Source organism: Prionailurus viverrinus, chromosome F1, assembly GCF_022837055.1.
Source record: "Prionailurus viverrinus isolate Anna chromosome F1, UM_Priviv_1.0, whole genome shotgun sequence".
NCBI lineage: Eukaryota > Metazoa > Chordata > Mammalia > Carnivora > Felidae > Prionailurus > Prionailurus viverrinus.
Genome location: NC_062577.1, coordinates 6,773,882 through 6,791,870, shown reverse-complemented (window position 1 = coordinate 6,791,870; position 17,989 = coordinate 6,773,882). Strand labels below are relative to the sequence as shown.

The 17,989-nt window shown below is 36.1% G+C and overlaps 1 protein-coding gene across 1 annotated transcript in view; it reads left to right on the top strand.

Annotated features, from left to right (window-relative positions):
- The window catches only part of FMN2 (formin 2), a 393,365-nt gene that overhangs the window by 316,204 nt on the left and 59,172 nt on the right, over positions 1 to 17,989 (top strand). The window contains exon 16 of the mRNA XM_047841608.1: positions 3,182 to 3,233. Coding sequence (XP_047697564.1) covers positions 3,182 to 3,233 — 52 coding nt within the window. The remainder of the gene's footprint in view (positions 1 to 3,181; positions 3,234 to 17,989) is intronic.

The following is a 17,989-nucleotide window of genomic DNA, read 5'->3' as shown; positions in this document are numbered from 1 at the left end:
TCACTCTCAAAACCAATTGTTTTTTAAAGTTAAAAACGAAGAATTGGAAACTCAGTCATCCTTTAAATAGAAAATTGGAACCTTTTATAACTCTTATCAAGAAAAATTTGCATACTTAATTGATAAAGGTTTATTGGCACTATCTTGTAAATGTATAGGAAACGTGCTAAAAGTAACACTGGCATTCAAAACTAGTCACAAAGCCATCTGTGCCATTAGAAATGAACTAAAAACTATTTGTATTTTTGAAAATATAGCTCAGGGAATGAAATAATTAGCAATAAGATGTTGAAATGGTTTATAGAAAATAATCTTATTTCTATGTCACCTTCAGCTTTTACTAGAAAAGTTATTTATATAACACAGATGGCCACTGCCTGTCAGAAGCTTCCACTCAGATGGAAAAACACAGTCTTTAAGATTTCGGTCCCTGGATGGGACTAGTTTGAATACCTCCTACATGAATGGCAGTGTTATTCTTATTTTGTTGCTAAAAGATATCCTAATTTTCTCTAACTTAATTACATTTTATTTTACTTTGGTAGATTTCATACTCATTAACTAAAGAAACAGAATCCTGCGTGTGTCACTAAGTTAACATCGTAAGTGTGTTTCAAAGAATCACAACAGCAAAATGTTGATGGAGTGTTTATACAAGCAGCTTGTTGGAAAATGGTGTTTCACTGTTCCCAGAAAACTGAATTACACCCCAACTTTTCAGAAAGTTTTTGTTTCTAAGATTGCCATACAAAGGAAAATCTGTCTAGTTCACTGAATTGTTGACTCTACATCAAGAGTTGAAATGTGTACTCTAATGCACTTGCTTTGATCTCTCATTTGACTGTTTATCAAAGCTGATTACACTCTGAATACACAAATCCTCTTAGCTTCAAAATCATGTAAAGATAATGGATAATAGAGCATTTTTAAGTATTCTCCGCTCTTCCAATTTGGTTTTATGATTGTAATACAGCTATTAGGTTTGGGAGGAGGGTCTGTTTTTATGTTTAGTTCCCTTGGTAAGATCCAATCTTTTGCCACATTGAATTAGAGTGTTTTGTTTTTTTTTTTTAAGCCAAACTTGCTCATGCAGTGAAGCAAGAACTGTTTTAGTACACATCAAAAGGAATCATTATGAACATATGAAACTCACTTCACTCTACTCACCACAATTTAGGGGCTTATACTTTTTGAAAAGCTGTAACTATGTGCTTTCTTTATCTTCATATAAGTTGAAACCTAATAAAATAGCTTTTGATGTATTCAATTAAAGATAATTATGTATCACCTTTCAAATTTCAAGAGCTTAAAATCCAACATTTTCAAAGAACATTTATTTAGTCCCTGCTAATTATTGGAGGCACTATGTTAAATATTTTATATATGTCAACAGATTAATCTATTTGCCTAAGATTACGTAGCTAATTTTAATGGTAGAATCAGGAATAGAACACAGATCATTCCAGCATGTTTTAAATTTCATAAGAAGTTTACTTGATTCTTCTAACATAATCCAGAAATTTTCTTCCAACCTCACTCTTACTCTCTGTATTTTTTAAAAAAGGAAAAAAATATATATATACATACGAGGGCAATTGGAAGAATGTCCTTTCTGAAAATGGCGCACATTGTGCTACTTTTTTGTTTTCCCTTATACTCTATATTGTTCTAGAATTGCTTCTTGAAGCACACCGTCTTTAAGCTAGGCAGCCCAGAGCAGATTTTATAAGACAATGTATTCATGTTGGAACCTTTTCAAAGTAAAATCATGGAGCATTTATTCTATTGTTTAATATGGCTAACAATTGACCTGTAAGTTCATGTAAACAATCTAAAGTACAAAAATGTAAAGGAGAAAACAATGCTCTCTGCTGCCAGGTCAAATGATCCCTGCTAAATTCGACAATCTTGGCCAAGAGTGGCAGCATGCCCCTGAATTATGGCTTTAAAGATACTATACAGACCTTTGAACAAACACTATCTTGAGGTTGTAAAACATTAACCAGCCCAAGCTGGATTATTGTGTTTTAAGTAGTGATAGAGACACTTTGACAATTCTCAAGCGACCATGGGTTTGATTTCATGCACAGTTCCAATTTTTTATAATCAACTCGCCCTCCTCCACTTTTCTCCTCATTTCTCCAGATGGTCACAAGTGTGACCCAAAAGACAACTTCTTTCACTAGTTCTAGGGGTTTTTTTTTTAACTGATTTTTTAAACTTTTTGTCCTGTTGCTTAGTGATTTTCAAAGTGTGTGTGACAACCATTAGTGATGCATGAAATCAACTTAGTGGGTGACAACTACACTTTGAAACTACACTACACTACACTAAACTGCACTATTCTAGTAGAATAGTCTAAAAATATTAGCATCACATGAAGAGTATGTTTTAAACTTTAGGTTCAGTGTGTGTGCATGTGCATGTATGTAGAGTAATACATCATGCTTGCTGGTCGAAAAATGTAAAAGTCACTGCCACACATGTTTTATGTAATGAAGTTCCTATGTTTTTTCAAATAATTTCAAATAATGATATAATCACCTTCTCAAATTTGATCTTTGGGTTTGTCAGTCTACCATTTGTGTTTAGACAAAAATGCTAGCAAATAAATGAGTACACTATTGCCTCCCTACTTTCATTCATAGAAAATATTAGTATTTCATCCTGTACTTCTGTAGAAATAATCTGTGTATCTGTTCATTTGTGGTCTGGTACGGAGAGCACTAGTCAAGAAGGTCACAACCATTTCTATTTAGTTTCTTGACTTGGTTTTTCTACCTTTGCTTGAGAGAATTATTTTCAAGTAATTATTGGCATTAAAATCCTAATTTAAACAAATTAATGTGACAAACACATTTAATGTGATTATGAAATTAGCCACTGCTTTGTTTTCTCAGGTTAATGTGACTGACTTAAAGAAATTAACTTAGAAAAAAGGGAATTACTTAGAATTAAAAAATTTTAATTTACATATATTTATGTGTTGATACATAGGTAAAGAAAATTAAATGTAATCTACTTAATCATATTAATTGATTTAAAATAAACTTTCAGGAATATATTAGAATTAACAATTAGTAATGAATTAAAATATATTTCATATTATTTGGATCGTATTTTGCTTAAGATAGCGTAACTATCATTTATCTCATTTCTTTTTCTATTTTTGCATTTGCAGCTAAAATTGACCAAGAGGCAGAGGAGAATTCACTGACAGAGACTCACAAATGGTGAGAAATTACTTCCTTTGATATAAAAATTTCTTTTCAGAATAAGTTTATTAAATACTTAGTATGTTTTTATCTCAAGGAACCAATTATTAGCTCAGTTTTTATTTTCAAGCATAAGAGAAAAAGAAAGTAATAGTTTACCTGAATATGATTGAATTTCAGAATTTTATTTTTTGGACTCTAGTTTCTGTATGAATCTTTTAAGTATCAAATTATTGTGAATAGCTTAGCACTTTCTTTGAATGAGATTTAGGACTGTGGAAGTACAGGAGAAAGGAAGATAGCAGGAACCTGTTTCAAGAAAGAAGGTAAGAGTTGATTATAGGAAACTAATGAGTTTCCACGTTAAAAAGTAGAGCCTAAGTAGGAAGTTGGGAACTTCCTGTGCATAAACTTTTACTTTCAGAATGGAGATTTCAGAATCATGAGTGAGTAAGCATAGAAAAGTAGCTCACAAATATCTTGGCTTCTCTGCCTCAATTTTCCCTTTTTCTCTTTTCTCTCTGTATTAGTCAGTGTTTTCCAGAAAACAGACAGGGGTGTGTGTGTGTGTGTGTGTGTGTGTGTGTGCGCGCGTGTGTGCGCAAATGTGTGTGCAGGGAGAGAGAGAGAGAGATTAAGGAATTGGCCCATAACAGAGTGGTAATTACTGGTAGTAGTTAATGTTATAACCTTAAGTCTGAGAGCATTTTGGAGACAGAATTCCAGAATGTCTTCATACTAGGGTAGCCACTTTTCTTAAGACCTTTGACTGATTGAATTAGGCCCATCCACATTATGGAGGATAACCTGCTTTCTCCAAGTCTACTGATTTAAATGTTAATCACATCCTTTTTTTTATTTTTTAGTGTTTGTTTATTTTTGAGGGAGAGAGAGAGCAAGCGCAGGAGAGGGGCAGAGAGAGAGAGGGAGACAGAATCTGGAGCAGACTCTGAGCTGTCAGCACAGAGCCCAATGTGGGCCTCGAACTCACAAACCACGAGATCATGACCTGAGACAAAATCAGATGCTTAACCAACCGAGCCACCCAGGTGCCGCTAAATGTTATTCACATCTTAAAAGTACAGTAAAACCTTTGTTTGTGAACATAATTCATTCCAGAAACATGCTTGTAATCCAAAGCACTTGTATATCAAAACAAATTTCCCCATAAGAAATAATGGAAACTCAGATGATTCATTCTACAACCCAAAAATATTCATATAAAAATTAATAAATCTACCAATGACTACTTTGAAATTATCTGTCAATAATTACTTTGAATATAAAAGGACTAAACACTCTAATCAAAAGACATAGGGTGACAGAATGGTTAAAAAAGCAAGACCCATTTCAGACCTAAAGACAGATTGAAAATGAAGGGGTAAAAAAGTACTTATCATGCAAATAGAAGTGAAAAGAAAGCCAGGGTAGCAATACTTCTACTGGACAAAATAGACTTTAAAACAAAGACTGTAACAGGAGAGAAAAGGACAATATGTAATAATAAAGGGGAAAATACAACAAGAAAATAATAATTGTAAATATGTATGCACCCAACATGATAGCACCCAGATAACATAAAGCAACCAATGACAAACATAAAGGAAGTAATTGGTAGTAGTTCAATAATAGTAGAGGACATTAACACCCCAGTTACGACAATGGACAGATCACTCAAACAAAATCAATAAGGAAACAGTGGCTTTGAAAGACATATTGGACCAACTGGATCTAACAGATATATTCAGAATATTCCATCCTAAAACTGCAGAATATACATTCTTTTCAAGTGCACATGGAACATTCTCCAGAATAGATCACATATTAGGTCACAAAACAAGTCTCCACAAATTCAAAAACATTGAAGTCATAAATTGCATGTTTTCTGACCGTAACAATATGAAACTAGAAATGAACCACAAGAAAAAATCTGGAAAAACCACAAATACATGGAGGTTAAATAACATGCTACTAAACAATGAATGGGTCATCCAGGAAATAAAAGAAAAAAATTTAAAAGTACATGAAAACAAATGAAAATGAATACACAATGGGGCAAAAGCTGGTCTAAGGTAAGTTTAGAGCAATACATGCTCACTTCAAGAAGCAAGAAAAATATCAAACAACCTAATCTTACATCTAAAGGAGCTAAAAAAGAGCAAACAAAACCCAAACCAGTAGAAAGAAGGAAATAGTGGTGATTAGAGTAGAAATAAATTAAATAGAAAGTAAAACAACAACAACAACAATAGAACAGCTCAATGAAAGCAGGAGCTTGTTCTTTGAAAAGATAAAATTTATAAACCTTTAGCAGACACATCAACAGAAACAGAAAGGGGGGGATTTGAAACAACAAAATCAGAAATTAAAGAAGAAATAATAACTGATACCATAGAAATACAAAGAATTGTAAGAGAGTATTACTGAAAATTATATGCCAACAAATTGGACAAACTAGAAGAAATGGATAAATTCCAGAACCATATAAACTACCAAAACTGAAGCAGGAAGAAGTAGAAAATTTGAACAGACTAATTACCAGCAACAAAATTGAATCAATAATCAAAAAACTTTCAATGAACCAAAGTTCAGGACCGGATGGCTTCACAGGTAAATTCTACCAAACATCAACCAAACATTTAAAGGAGAGTTAATACCTATTCTTCTCAAACCGTTTCAAAAATTGAAGAGGAAGGAAAGCATCCAAGTTCATTCTATGAGGCCAGCATTACCCTTATGCCAAAACTAGATAAAGACACAAGAAAAGAGAATTAGAGACCCATATGTCTGATGAACCTAGATGCAAAAATCCTCAATAAAATTTTAACAAAAATAAAAGGATTGTTGAATCACCATAGTGTACAGAGAAACTAACATAACATTGTATACCAACTATACTGGAATTAAAAAAAAAAAGTCAAGTCCTTAAATTATGACAAACAGAAATTTCAGTTAGATGCATGGAAGAAAAACTGCCTAATGACCAAATTGTTAGTCAAAGAGCCATCTTTTATAATTAAACAATTCTGAAACTCGAAAATAAAAATAATCATATGAAACATTTCTCAAAGAAATAAATAAAGATTTTTGTAGCAGTCTTACGTGACCAGGTCAGCAATTAATAGTAATTCTATTCAGGAAGGCAGTGTAACCCGGGCCTGATGACCTTGGAGACCAAATCCTGCCTTTCATGTGTTAGCTCTGTGATTTCAGGCCAATACTATAACCCCAGGATAACAGTACCCACTCCGTAGGTGAGAATTTAGTTAATATTTGCCAGATGCCAAGATTTTAGCAAATGATCAGATGTCAATTGCTATATTGTATTCACATTATTATCTTAATTAGAGATTAGAAAAAGTTTGGTGGTAGTAATAGACAGATTTCAGACTTAGGCCATATATTTATTTGTTTGATTCACTGTCTCCATTGGATCAGACACTGGGCAGCTTCGCATGGTCATGGAACAAGATTTTGGTATCACGTGTATCTGCACTTGCTCCATCCTTCTGCCACTGTGACTTCAAGGATTTACCATAACTTTACATCTTTGTCCTTACCTGAAATAAGAGAAATAATATGTAGATAAGTGGGTAAATGGGTGGAGATATTTCAAAATAATTAAATGAGTTATGTATAGAGCCCCTGCCTCATATAGATTTTTTTTTTAATTTTTTTAATGTTTATTTATTTTTGAGAGAGGGAGAGACAGAGCGTGAACAGGAGAGGAGTAGAGAGATAGGGAGACCGAATCAGAAGCAGGCCCCAGGTTTTGAGCTGTCAGCACAGAGCCCGACACGGGGCTTGAACTCACAAGCCATGAGATCATGAACTGAGCCAAGGTCGGACGCTTAACCGACTGAGCCACCCAGGTGCCCCTGATAGAGATTTTTTAAATCCTCTTGTATTTAACAAAATTCTTGAGCTTAGGAGACTGACTTCTAGAATGAACTCTCTTCCCAACAAACAAACATTTAGCTGGAGAAAATTATGTAAAACAATCATTTGGCGTTACTAGGAAATGTTCTAAGGGCACCCAGCAAATGGAGAATCATTCATTCGAAACGGTCTACTAGATCTGTGACATTTGAGCCACACATCAATTATATATTATGGAAACTACTCTCGAAGCTCTAACCCGGGCAGGTGCCCTCTCTCTCGCTCCCACTCTGTTATTTCACCCTTTATCAGCAGACTGCCAGCGCTATTCATCCCACCAGCTGCAGCTTACTACAGAAGTTCTATCCTAGACTATGGTGTCGAGACAAGGGGGCTCCCTTCCTCAACCCAGGCCCCTTTTGCAGGGTATAAGCTCTCCCCCAGCAGTGGCAGATCAAGAATATTGGGCCCCCAATTTTTTGTCCCAGCTTATTATTAGGGCAAGGGTTCTACATACACCAAGAAGTGCAAGCCAAGGAGACTAGGGGCTATCCAGTTCCTGCTTGTAGAGCAAAAGTCTCACTTTGGGACAAGTGGGCCACTGCCCCACCTCTAGTTTTAGCTCTTGTGCAGAGACACGGACATCCTACCCAGAGGTCTGCAGGTCTGCCTGAGAGGACTTACCTTTTTTTGGAACAGAGGAGAATTCCATGCCTAAATGTTTGTTGAAAACAATGGAGGTCTTAGTGTAAAGCAGTTAAGAGGGCAGTCACAGCTCCAGGATTCAAGGAGCAAAATGGTCAAGCAATCAGAAGTTTCACAGAAAGAACCAGAGAAGAAGTATTCTTCCGGGATCACAGTCTACCCTAGGGTTTGGAAAGGCTGTGCATAAGTTTACTAGGCTGCACTTACTCATGAGCCATCAGACCAGGATGTGGAGCAGACTTGGAAACATTCCCCAGGATGCATACAGATCCATCAGCAAATGATATAAGCCTGCCTGGCACTAAGAGCTTCAGCACAATCTCTGACCAGTCATTTGCTGAACAATAGCTATTCTAACCCAGGGGCAGCTTTTAGGATGCTATGTTTAAAATAAAATCACACATATGCCTGGCAATCTGGAAGAACCCCAGCCTCAGCTCAGTTCACTGCTTTTCCTAGAACTGTGTATGCGAGTAGGCAGAAGCATTTCTTCCCGATGTGATGAAGGGGTTTCAATTAAGCCAAGCTGGCTGGCTCCTCTCCCACAGCTGAGGGAATGGTGGATTTGACCCAGATTCTGGAGTCCTGGGTCTCCTTCCCAGCTATGAGGCCTTGACCATTTTGTAAACCACCCCATTCCCACCTCTGGCAGTAATCACCAAATGCTCTTTCTACCAGTGTAAACTTCTTGGGAACCCAAGGCCTCAGGTGTTTACAGTTTCTCTTTGTGCTTGAGTTGGCCAGAAACCCCTCCATCTAACCCACCCCCACTTCACACACACACACACACACACACACACACACACACACACACACACTTTAAGGTGAAATGCCAACTCTTCTCACTCTCTGCTCTCTGTGAGTTGCCTCAGCAAGGCCCCTAGAGGAGAGCCACAAATGTGTATTTGGACAGATAGCTTCTCAGTCTCCCATTTCTCCCATTACCCCTTTATTTTCTGTTTATTATACGTTATTATTATGTTCTATGTGTCATATTATTAAGCCGGATGTAATCCATTTTGGAGGTAAGATGATATATAAACACACTGATCCTCCTTGGTCTACCTATTTAAATCCCAGCAAAGCTGAACTTCTTCATTTTCCTGAACTCGAGGCAGCAAAGACACAGGTTGTACGAATATGTTGAACGCATCTTAATCAAAGGAATTTTCTTGTGAGGGCCCTGTTTTTATCTCAGTGTTGCTGTAACAACTCAAGACGTTTGAGTTTTACTTTGTACCCTATCATAAGCGGCCCAGTGACCAATGTATGTGCTTTCCTTTTTAGAACTAGTTGAGAGTCATTTACAGGTAATTGTGACAGCTGGGTCACACTATAAATGTGTCACAGAACATAGCGTGATGGAACCCTTCTGTTTCGCAAAGTTTTTGAGGTAATTTAGCATTCCATGCTCTCCCCACGGTTGCTATGAAAGAAGGCAAGCCAGTTCGGTGGACAGGGCCCAGACAGCTCTACCTTAGCATTGCAATTGGAAAAACCACAGAGTGGTTGGGGCTTAGCTTTCTTGTTTGTAAAAGGCATATAACCTCATCCTTTCTCCTATCTTCCAAGGCTGTAGGAACAGAATACCTTGCTTGTGTTTTGCAGTCTAAAAAATTTCCTCAAATGAGGCGAGTAAGAGGCCTTTACTAGAAAAGTATATTCATGAAAATGTTTTGTAAATTACACAAACTCAAGTTATCAGCATGCTTTGAAAGGAATTATATACGAATTCATCTCTATATTTGAGTGCTTACAAAGAAAAAAAAGTCTTGGCTTTTAGTTTAAAATGGATAAGTGAACTTTTATCAAGATACTAATTAGAACTTTTTTCTATAGTGGAATATTATGGATTTTTTAGGTCATTTTATGATTTCCTAACTAAATAAAAATATTCAAAAGAAACAATGGTTATATATTTTTGAAGAAAATCAGATTTTTTTTCATGTTCCATTTGCTAGCGTGACAGTTTTATATGCTAATTTTGTCTGTTTGCCACACATTTTTACTATTAATCTGAGAAGTAGGACTTTGTGTTACTATTTCACATGAACACAAATGTATAGTTTTTGGATAGTGAATAGTTTGAACTCTTCAGTTCTCCCAGAAAGTGAGACAACTGAGCAGATGATCTTGAACCTTACCCAAAACCCAAATACAAATCGGATGAACATATTCTCATCTTCAGATGATTTCGCTGGGCAAGCCAAGCTATCATATTGTCTTACAAGATGGATTTCAGCAGACTCTTGTTAAGGTTGCTTGCATACACACAGTATGTGTTTATTTCAGCTTCTGCTTTTATTTTATTTTTAATTACCATAAGTGGCTTTCTTTAATTGTGGAAAAAATATCACCAGACCAAATATGTTGTTTTTATTTGCCCACAGAATTACTCAGTGTCTGTCTCAGCTCATTAGCAGGGAATGTAGAGATTCTGAATTTGTCTAATAAGTGGCCATTCCTTCATATTTCTATTTAAGGAATAATGAGAGTTGGAATTATAAAATTGGCTTCTGATACTCAGAGATACTTATTTTTAAATTGTGGCTAACTTCAAATTTTTCTTAGATTTCTTCTATTAATTCCACTGGTAAAATACGTATTTTGTGGTGAAACTGGCTTTTGAAAGAGAAAAAGACCAAATTTTTGAGGCAGTTTGTTTCAGCTATCGGTTCCTTTAGTTTCACTAAATTTATTATTCTGGCATCATCAATAAGCAGATGGAAATGACTAAAAGTAAAATTTGAATTATAACTATTACATTAGGTAATTAATCTTTGTCAGTTAATTCACACGATGTTCTAGATAAAGGAAATCAAGCTGAGAAAGGTATAATTAACTTGTGGCACCTTTTATGAATAATGGAAAACTAAGTAATTTGTTTGCACCATTTCTTCATTATTAAAAGAACTATTTCATTATTCCAGGAAGTTTGTGATTTTTCTTACATTCATTTCAAGATGTTTGTCTTTTCCAACAGGACATATATCCTACTGAAATTTTTTGTAAAGCTCTGTTTCCAAAATTGTTTCAGAATGAAAGTCTCCCTCCCTACCCCCATGAGCTAAAGACAAGAGAAAAAGTAGAATGTAGCTAATCTTATCATAAGTGAGGCAACGGTAAACTTGTGAAGTAGAGAAGCAGTGATTCCCATCATACTTACAGAATTAGTAAATTAATGTGCTTTATTTGGTATTATGATGTGGCGAAGAATGATTGTATAGTTTTAACACACACTTAATGTACCTCATACTACCAATCTTTTTTTTTTTTAACTTTTAATTTTTTTTTTCAACGTTTATTTTATTTTTGGGACAGAGAGAGACAGAGCATGAACGGGGGAGGGGCAGTGAGAGAGGGAGACACAGAATCGGAAACAGGCTCCAGGCTCCGAGCCATCAGCCCAGAGCCCGACGCGGGGCTCGAACTCCCGGACCGCGAGATCGTGACCTGGCTGAAGTCGGCGCTTAACCGACTGCGCCACCCAGGCACCCCTTTTTTAACTTTTAAATAGAATACCCTAGTTCTCCTCCATCCCCCATTATATGTAAACAAAAACAAAGGAAATTGCAAACAACCAGTGACAAAAGGTGAGAAACAGTAGGGGAAGAAAGCACATTTGTGAAAGAATTTAAAATCACATGTTTAAAAAAATAAATACTATTTCTGCGGGTAATATTGCTTGAGTGGTATTTTACCAAAGCCAAGATTGCATAACAAATGAGTTGAAATGGAAAATTAATCTTTCGTGCAAAATAAAGACAAAATGAAGGAAAGAAAGAAAAGGAATGTTGGTTCCAATTGCTTCATATAGTATGTAACTGTTCATTTGTCATGGGAGAGAAAATATTTAATCAGTCCTGAAATGATGCACACACACTTTATCATGTTTAGTGACTTTTAGAGTGTCAGTTTGTAAAGTGTTTATCCAAGGAATGGACTTCTGGCACATGGATAAAATGAAAAGTGAAATGTTTAGTTCATAATAGGCATATTTTCCAGAATCTTTCTGAGTAACTATCCGGAGATGAATAGAAAGACTACAGGTCTGTGTTTATCTGGCTCATGCTGGCAGACCAGGCAGGCTCCAGCCTGGTGTTAAAACCGAAGTGACACGGAATGTCTTTGCAAAAACCCCCAAACAATTACATCATTCTCTTGACAATATTGATAAAGTAAAACAAAGTTGGAGTTTGTTATTGTCCGATTTGAATTTCTCAGTTAACTGCTTCAAATCCTGCCAGAAAGTTTACCATTAGGAGGCCCCTAGGAGGCAGATTCCTAGCATCAGTGGTAAGAAGCTGTGTTCCGTACCTTTCACTTTCAGGCCGGGCGGCAAAGTTTAGGTATGGCGCTTTTCCTTGTACAAAGGGATTCTCTTCTGTGGCTGCATCAGTTAAATGTTTATAAAATCCACTGATTTTCAATAATGCGGGAGCCTGTGACACCTGGTACAGATTTGCTGACCTTTGTCTCTTATAAGAAATATTCTGAGGTATTGGTCTCTCCTGAAGGTTTTTGTGAGCTTTTGTGTGTTCTGAATAGAAGGATTTTAGGAACTTCTCCCTCAGAGTTTGTTATGTTTCTTCCCAACTTTGCTTGCTAATTGTGAAGGGGAAAAAATACGTCACAGAATTACTGCCCTTTTGTAGAGTTTTGTTTTCAAAATAGAAACTCTTCCGTGTTGTGTAGAGTTGAAAAGATCTTCTCTATTCCAATGTTCAAAAATACGTTTGGGCCTTGTATAGACTCAAGTTTTTCCAGGAGCCACATTCTCTAACTTGATAGAAGTTAAAACTCCTAAAGTTTTATCCTCTCTCACCAAGAAGACTAATGAAATCACCACAGTACCATTGGGGATTGGGATGGCTATGTTCTTACAGGAGGTGGGAAGGGTGAAGACAATTCAAGAAAGACGGGATATGCTATTTTGACAACTGTTTTATATTTATATCTTAGAAAATTAAAATTAGAAATGGTAGTAGTTAATTTAAGTTAGCAGGTGTATTTAACAGTAGTATCATGACGAAAATCCACTGGGGTTGAGAAACTATGTTTCTACGACAGCAGCTTCTAGAAAAAACAGTCGACAAAAATGAATCTAAAATCACTTTCAGGGGGAGGAACCGATTTTCTGAGTAGAACGAACTAAGAAAAAATGGAAGCATTCTAGGTGACGTCATATATATACACATTTCATAAGGCAACTTAAATCTGCTTTAAAAGATAGTCATTAGAGGGCTCATTTCATTACCTGATAGAGAACTACTTTAAATTGTTAACACCGCCAAAGGGATATCCCTAAGAGGCCTGGAGTCCAAGGTAAAGGTAAGCAACCTCAGAAAGGGTGGGAATGAGACAGGTGTAAGTGCAGGTTCCCATCCCTGGCCATGTGTGTAGTAGAGTGGTTAATAAATCCAGGTTTACTCCCACCTCCCCCCCCCCCCCTTTTTAAAGTTGGCTAATTTAGGCAAACTTATTAAAACTTTCTGTAGCTCTGTTTCCTCATTTCTAAAATGAGAATAATAGAACAGTGCCTAGCATGGAATAAGCGTGAGATAATTACTTGATATTATTGTTACTTCGCGACGTTTATCTTAGTGACCTGCTAATAGTGGCTCAAGTCTGAATTTTCTCTACGGTGATTGTTGCAAATTCTCAAAAGGGTGAACCTGATTGACTCCTAGACAGGTTGGCATGGGGGGCCCCAGCATGGGCTATGGATGAAGCAAGTTTTCTAAAGTTAATAACCAGCAATATATGGGGGTACCTGGGTGGCTCAGTCGGTTAAGCATCTGTCTTAGGCTCAGGTCATGATTTCGCAGTTCATGGGTTCAAGCCCCGTGTCGGGGTCTGTGCTGACTGCTCAGAACATGGAACCTGCTTCAGATTTTGTGTCTCCCTCTTGCCCCTCCCCCACTCACACTCTGTCTCTCTCTCTCTCTCTCAAGAATAAATAAATATTAAAATTAAAAAAATAACCAGCAATATATGAAAATGAAGGTTGAAAAGAGATAATTTGGTGAATAGTGAATGAGCTTTTATAAATTGATTTTTTTTATGTGTGTGAGAACTTCTACATTATAAAACATATCATCTTATTTTTTATTGCCTACTGTTGGCTTGTATCAGATATGGATAAACTTACGTGAAAAAGAGAATTAAGATTTCTTTGACTAGTGCGCTCCCTGTTTGTTCTGAAATGCAACAGTTGCAGACTGAGGCCAGTAGAAATCACAGCAGCGTTTACCTTGGGGATTTTTAATCTGAGGTAGAGGAGGGACATAAGTGTATATGTTCTGGCCCCACTGAACATATATGTTTGCAGAGAGTGTCAAGGAGGAAGAAACAACTACCTCTAGGCCCATGGCAAGCTCATTAGTCTTTCTGATCTTGGTTTTCTTCATTTATTATGATAAGTAATTGTGATCCTATAAATATTGTATTCAACACAGTAGCTAAACATGCAGTATGTGTACAATAAACACAGCTTTTTCCCAGAGTATATGCATTTTTCTACTTTTCAAACAGCAGTTTCTTTTAATGGTTCACAGTTTTCCACAGTTCCTTCCTTCCCCAAATAATATCAACCCATCTGGGTGAGAGCACAAGGTCACACTCCTACTCCTGGTCACACAGTCTCCTAAACAGAAACATTAGCATATTTGCAATGAAAATATATTTTAATCCCTCTGGTAATACTGTGGTATGGAAATTAGCATCTATACCCATTTCTGAAAGAGTAAGATTATTATTGGCACATAAAACCCTAGATTAGCATGAACAGATGTAGGTTTTGCATTCTACTTCTGGAAAGTTGCCAACCCTGACTGTATATTATTTAGCCCACTAAAACAGTTCCCAAAGTAACTGGGGATTATTTTTAAATGTTATGAAAATATATCCTTACAAAATAATTCATAAAGTCTTCTTTATTTGTTTTTGTTTGTAGTTTTTACAGTGTTTAGCAATAAAATCATGAGTCTTTCTGGGAAGAAATTCATGAATTGATCAAAATTCTTTGATTTGAGGATATTGAAATCAAGTTAAAGAAAATGAGAATAAGTGACATGGTTTTCAAGATTAATTTTAAACATGCATGAGAAACTAGACCAGAAGATTCTTGACTTTGAGTTAGTCACAGTAAAGAATCCACCAGGAAGAGCATGTAGGATGAAAAAGGTGATAAATGATCAGAAAATAATTTTAATAAATAGAAAAAAGGAGAAAACCAGAAGCTGGAGATGGTAAAGACATTGAAAACACTATTATTGCATTTTTAAATTTTATTCTAGGGTGTTGTGAGTATCTAATAGAGTATCATACCCATATTACTTTTTTTTATGACCTGAAATATAGACGTCACTCTTTTAAAGTTGATTTTAATTTCGAGCACTCAATGACAGTTGAAAGCATGGCTCCATATTGGTAATAGAGATACTTTGTAGTCGGTTACTTAGAGAACGTAAAATATTGGCCCATTAAAAATAAGAACCAGAAAATCATTGTTTCTAACATTTCAACTGTGAATCACATTTCTGGTTTAAACAAAAGAAAAAAAGATCAAAACCCCTTTGTACCTTCAAGTCCACACTCTAAAACTGGGCTGCTTTTGCTTCTGAAATCTCTCAGATCCTCCAGTCATGTCTCTGGGGAAACAGAACATTGTAGGTTGACATATTTTCAAAATCTGTGTTAGGAACCTTTTAATTTTCTATTCTTACTTACAAACCTATAATGTAGATTTCATTTTTTTTTTCAAAACTCATGCAGCTTATCTTTCTTTTTCCCTTTAGTTATATCCCATATGTTCCTGATTAGATAGGAATAAATTAAGATAATATTCCAAACTTCTCAACTGTATGTGAAATATGTGTGTTGTCACCTCTGCTATTTTAAGTGGCTAAATCATGTTCTCAGATATGGGCTTACAACATTTCAACCTCATTTTAAAAGCAACCTCTATAGTTTGGATATATATTTGCATGGGGCATTTCACATTTCCATACAATGAAAGGCTTTTCATACACAGGGACTCTAGGAAATGTGAGGTTCTGTTTTAATGGGTTATGAGACTTAAATTCCTAATATAAATACTTGCGGGCAGGGGAGCATCCCTTCGCTGTCCTTCCCAGTAACTTGTACAAACACAGTTATTCAGCATTGTAATAGCTGTGTAAACCCCATAAATTATCTTGCATTATAGGATTTAATAAAAAGTGCCCAGACAGGGGCGCCTGGGTGGCTCAGTGGGTTGAGCGTCCGACTTGGGCTCAGGTCATGATCTCACAGTTTGTGAGTTCGAGCCCCACATCAGGCTCTGTGCTGACAGCTCGGAGCCTGGAGCCTGCTTCAGATTCTGTGTCTCCCCCTCTCTCTGTCCCTCCCCTGCTCATGCTCTGCCTCTGTCTCTCAGTAATAAATAAACATTAAAAATTTAAAAAAAAGTGCCCAGACAATAAGGAAGACAAGTAGCAAGAGGCTAAATAGTGATAAATGTCTTTATTGGTTTGCTAAACCTGCAGTTGTTAAATATTATATTGATTTAAGACACTTGCATCCCCCCCCCCCCCCCCATAATCTGGTATGTAGTTCAAGGTCAGAATGTACTAGCAGTATGCAGAAGTGCATACCTAAGTAATTTTTATGCTAATTTTTAAAGGAGTAACTACCTACTCTATTACTATTTTGACCACAAATTTTATTTTATTTTATTTTATTTATTTTTTTTTTCTGAAATTTATTGACAAATTGGTTTCCATACAACACCCAGTGCTCGTCCCAAAAGGTGCCCTCCTCAATACCCATCACCCACCCTCTCCTCCCTCCCACCCCCCATCAACCCTCAGTTTGTTCTCAGTTTTTAACAGTCTCTTATGCTTTTTTTGACCACAAATTTTAAAAAACTAATTTTTAAGAAAGCTAAAGGTCAGAACTCAGAACTTGATAGTTTATTTTAAGTATAATGTTTCGCATTTGATGCAGAATAAATTTAGTGATATTAATTATAATATTTAAAAGACAGTGAGTGAAGGATGAGATATCCTGCCTCCCCAGTAATGGTATATAATTTAGGGAAAAAAGAGAAAGTCTGCAGCTAGCTGATATGCAATATATAAGATACTGACATTTAAAAAATAATTATTTCTCAATTCCATTCTTTTTTTTTTTAATTTTTTTTTCAATGTTTATTTATTTTTGGGACAGAGAGAGACAGAGCATGAACGGGGGAGGGGTAGAGAGAGAGGGAGACACAGAATCGGAAACAGGCTCCAGGCTCCGAGCCATCAGCCCAGAGCCTGACGCGGGGCTCGAACTCACGGACCACGAGATCGTGACCTGGCTGAAGTCAGACGCTTAACCAACTGCGCCACCCAGGCGCCCCTCAATTCCATTCTTAAAAAGATATTCTTAGGTCCCAGCTTAGAAGCAAAATACTACCGTCAACGTTTTTTTGTTTGCAATTTTTTACTGGGTAAATTTAACAACCTGAAAAATTGACAGTCAATGACAGAGCAGCAAAATGAAGACATTATGAAATAATGAAACAAGGTCTTAGAATTCAGATGGGAAATTAACCTTAGGATAATGAGGTTTTGCTGGAAGTAGATACAGATTTCTAAAATTCTGCCTCAGGTCATCCACCAAATAAACTGCAAAAGGATTAAGTAAATAAACACTAAAATTGAAACTTTAATGAGAAGAAAATATTTGGAAATATTTATAGGGTTTAGAATGGGGAAAAGTTTGTAAGCATCATACCCTCAGAATATCAATGTTTATTTTTGTTACTTATTTCTAAGTGAATCATTGTTTGTTGGTGTTCTACTAAGTAACAAATTACAGAGGATACATAGTAGTCAAGTTAGTTTAGGAAAGTGTTTCCAGCTTATTGTTGTCCTCCTATTTTTCCAAGAATATACTTCCTCTCTAGTTCGTTTCACTTTTTTGTTAACTTTTATTTCTTTTAGTTATAAGTGTGGACATAGTTGAAAAAGTCAATTAGTACCACAAGGCTTATAACAAAAAACAGCAGCCTCTACCCTGCCCTCCCCTATTCCCTCTTACATTTCTCTTAGCTGTTTCCTCTGATATTTTCTGCCATATTTCTCAATCATATCCTGTATTGCTATGTCATTTTTCATTAAGTAAGCCATTATCTACTAACTTACAATAATGGTAGATGA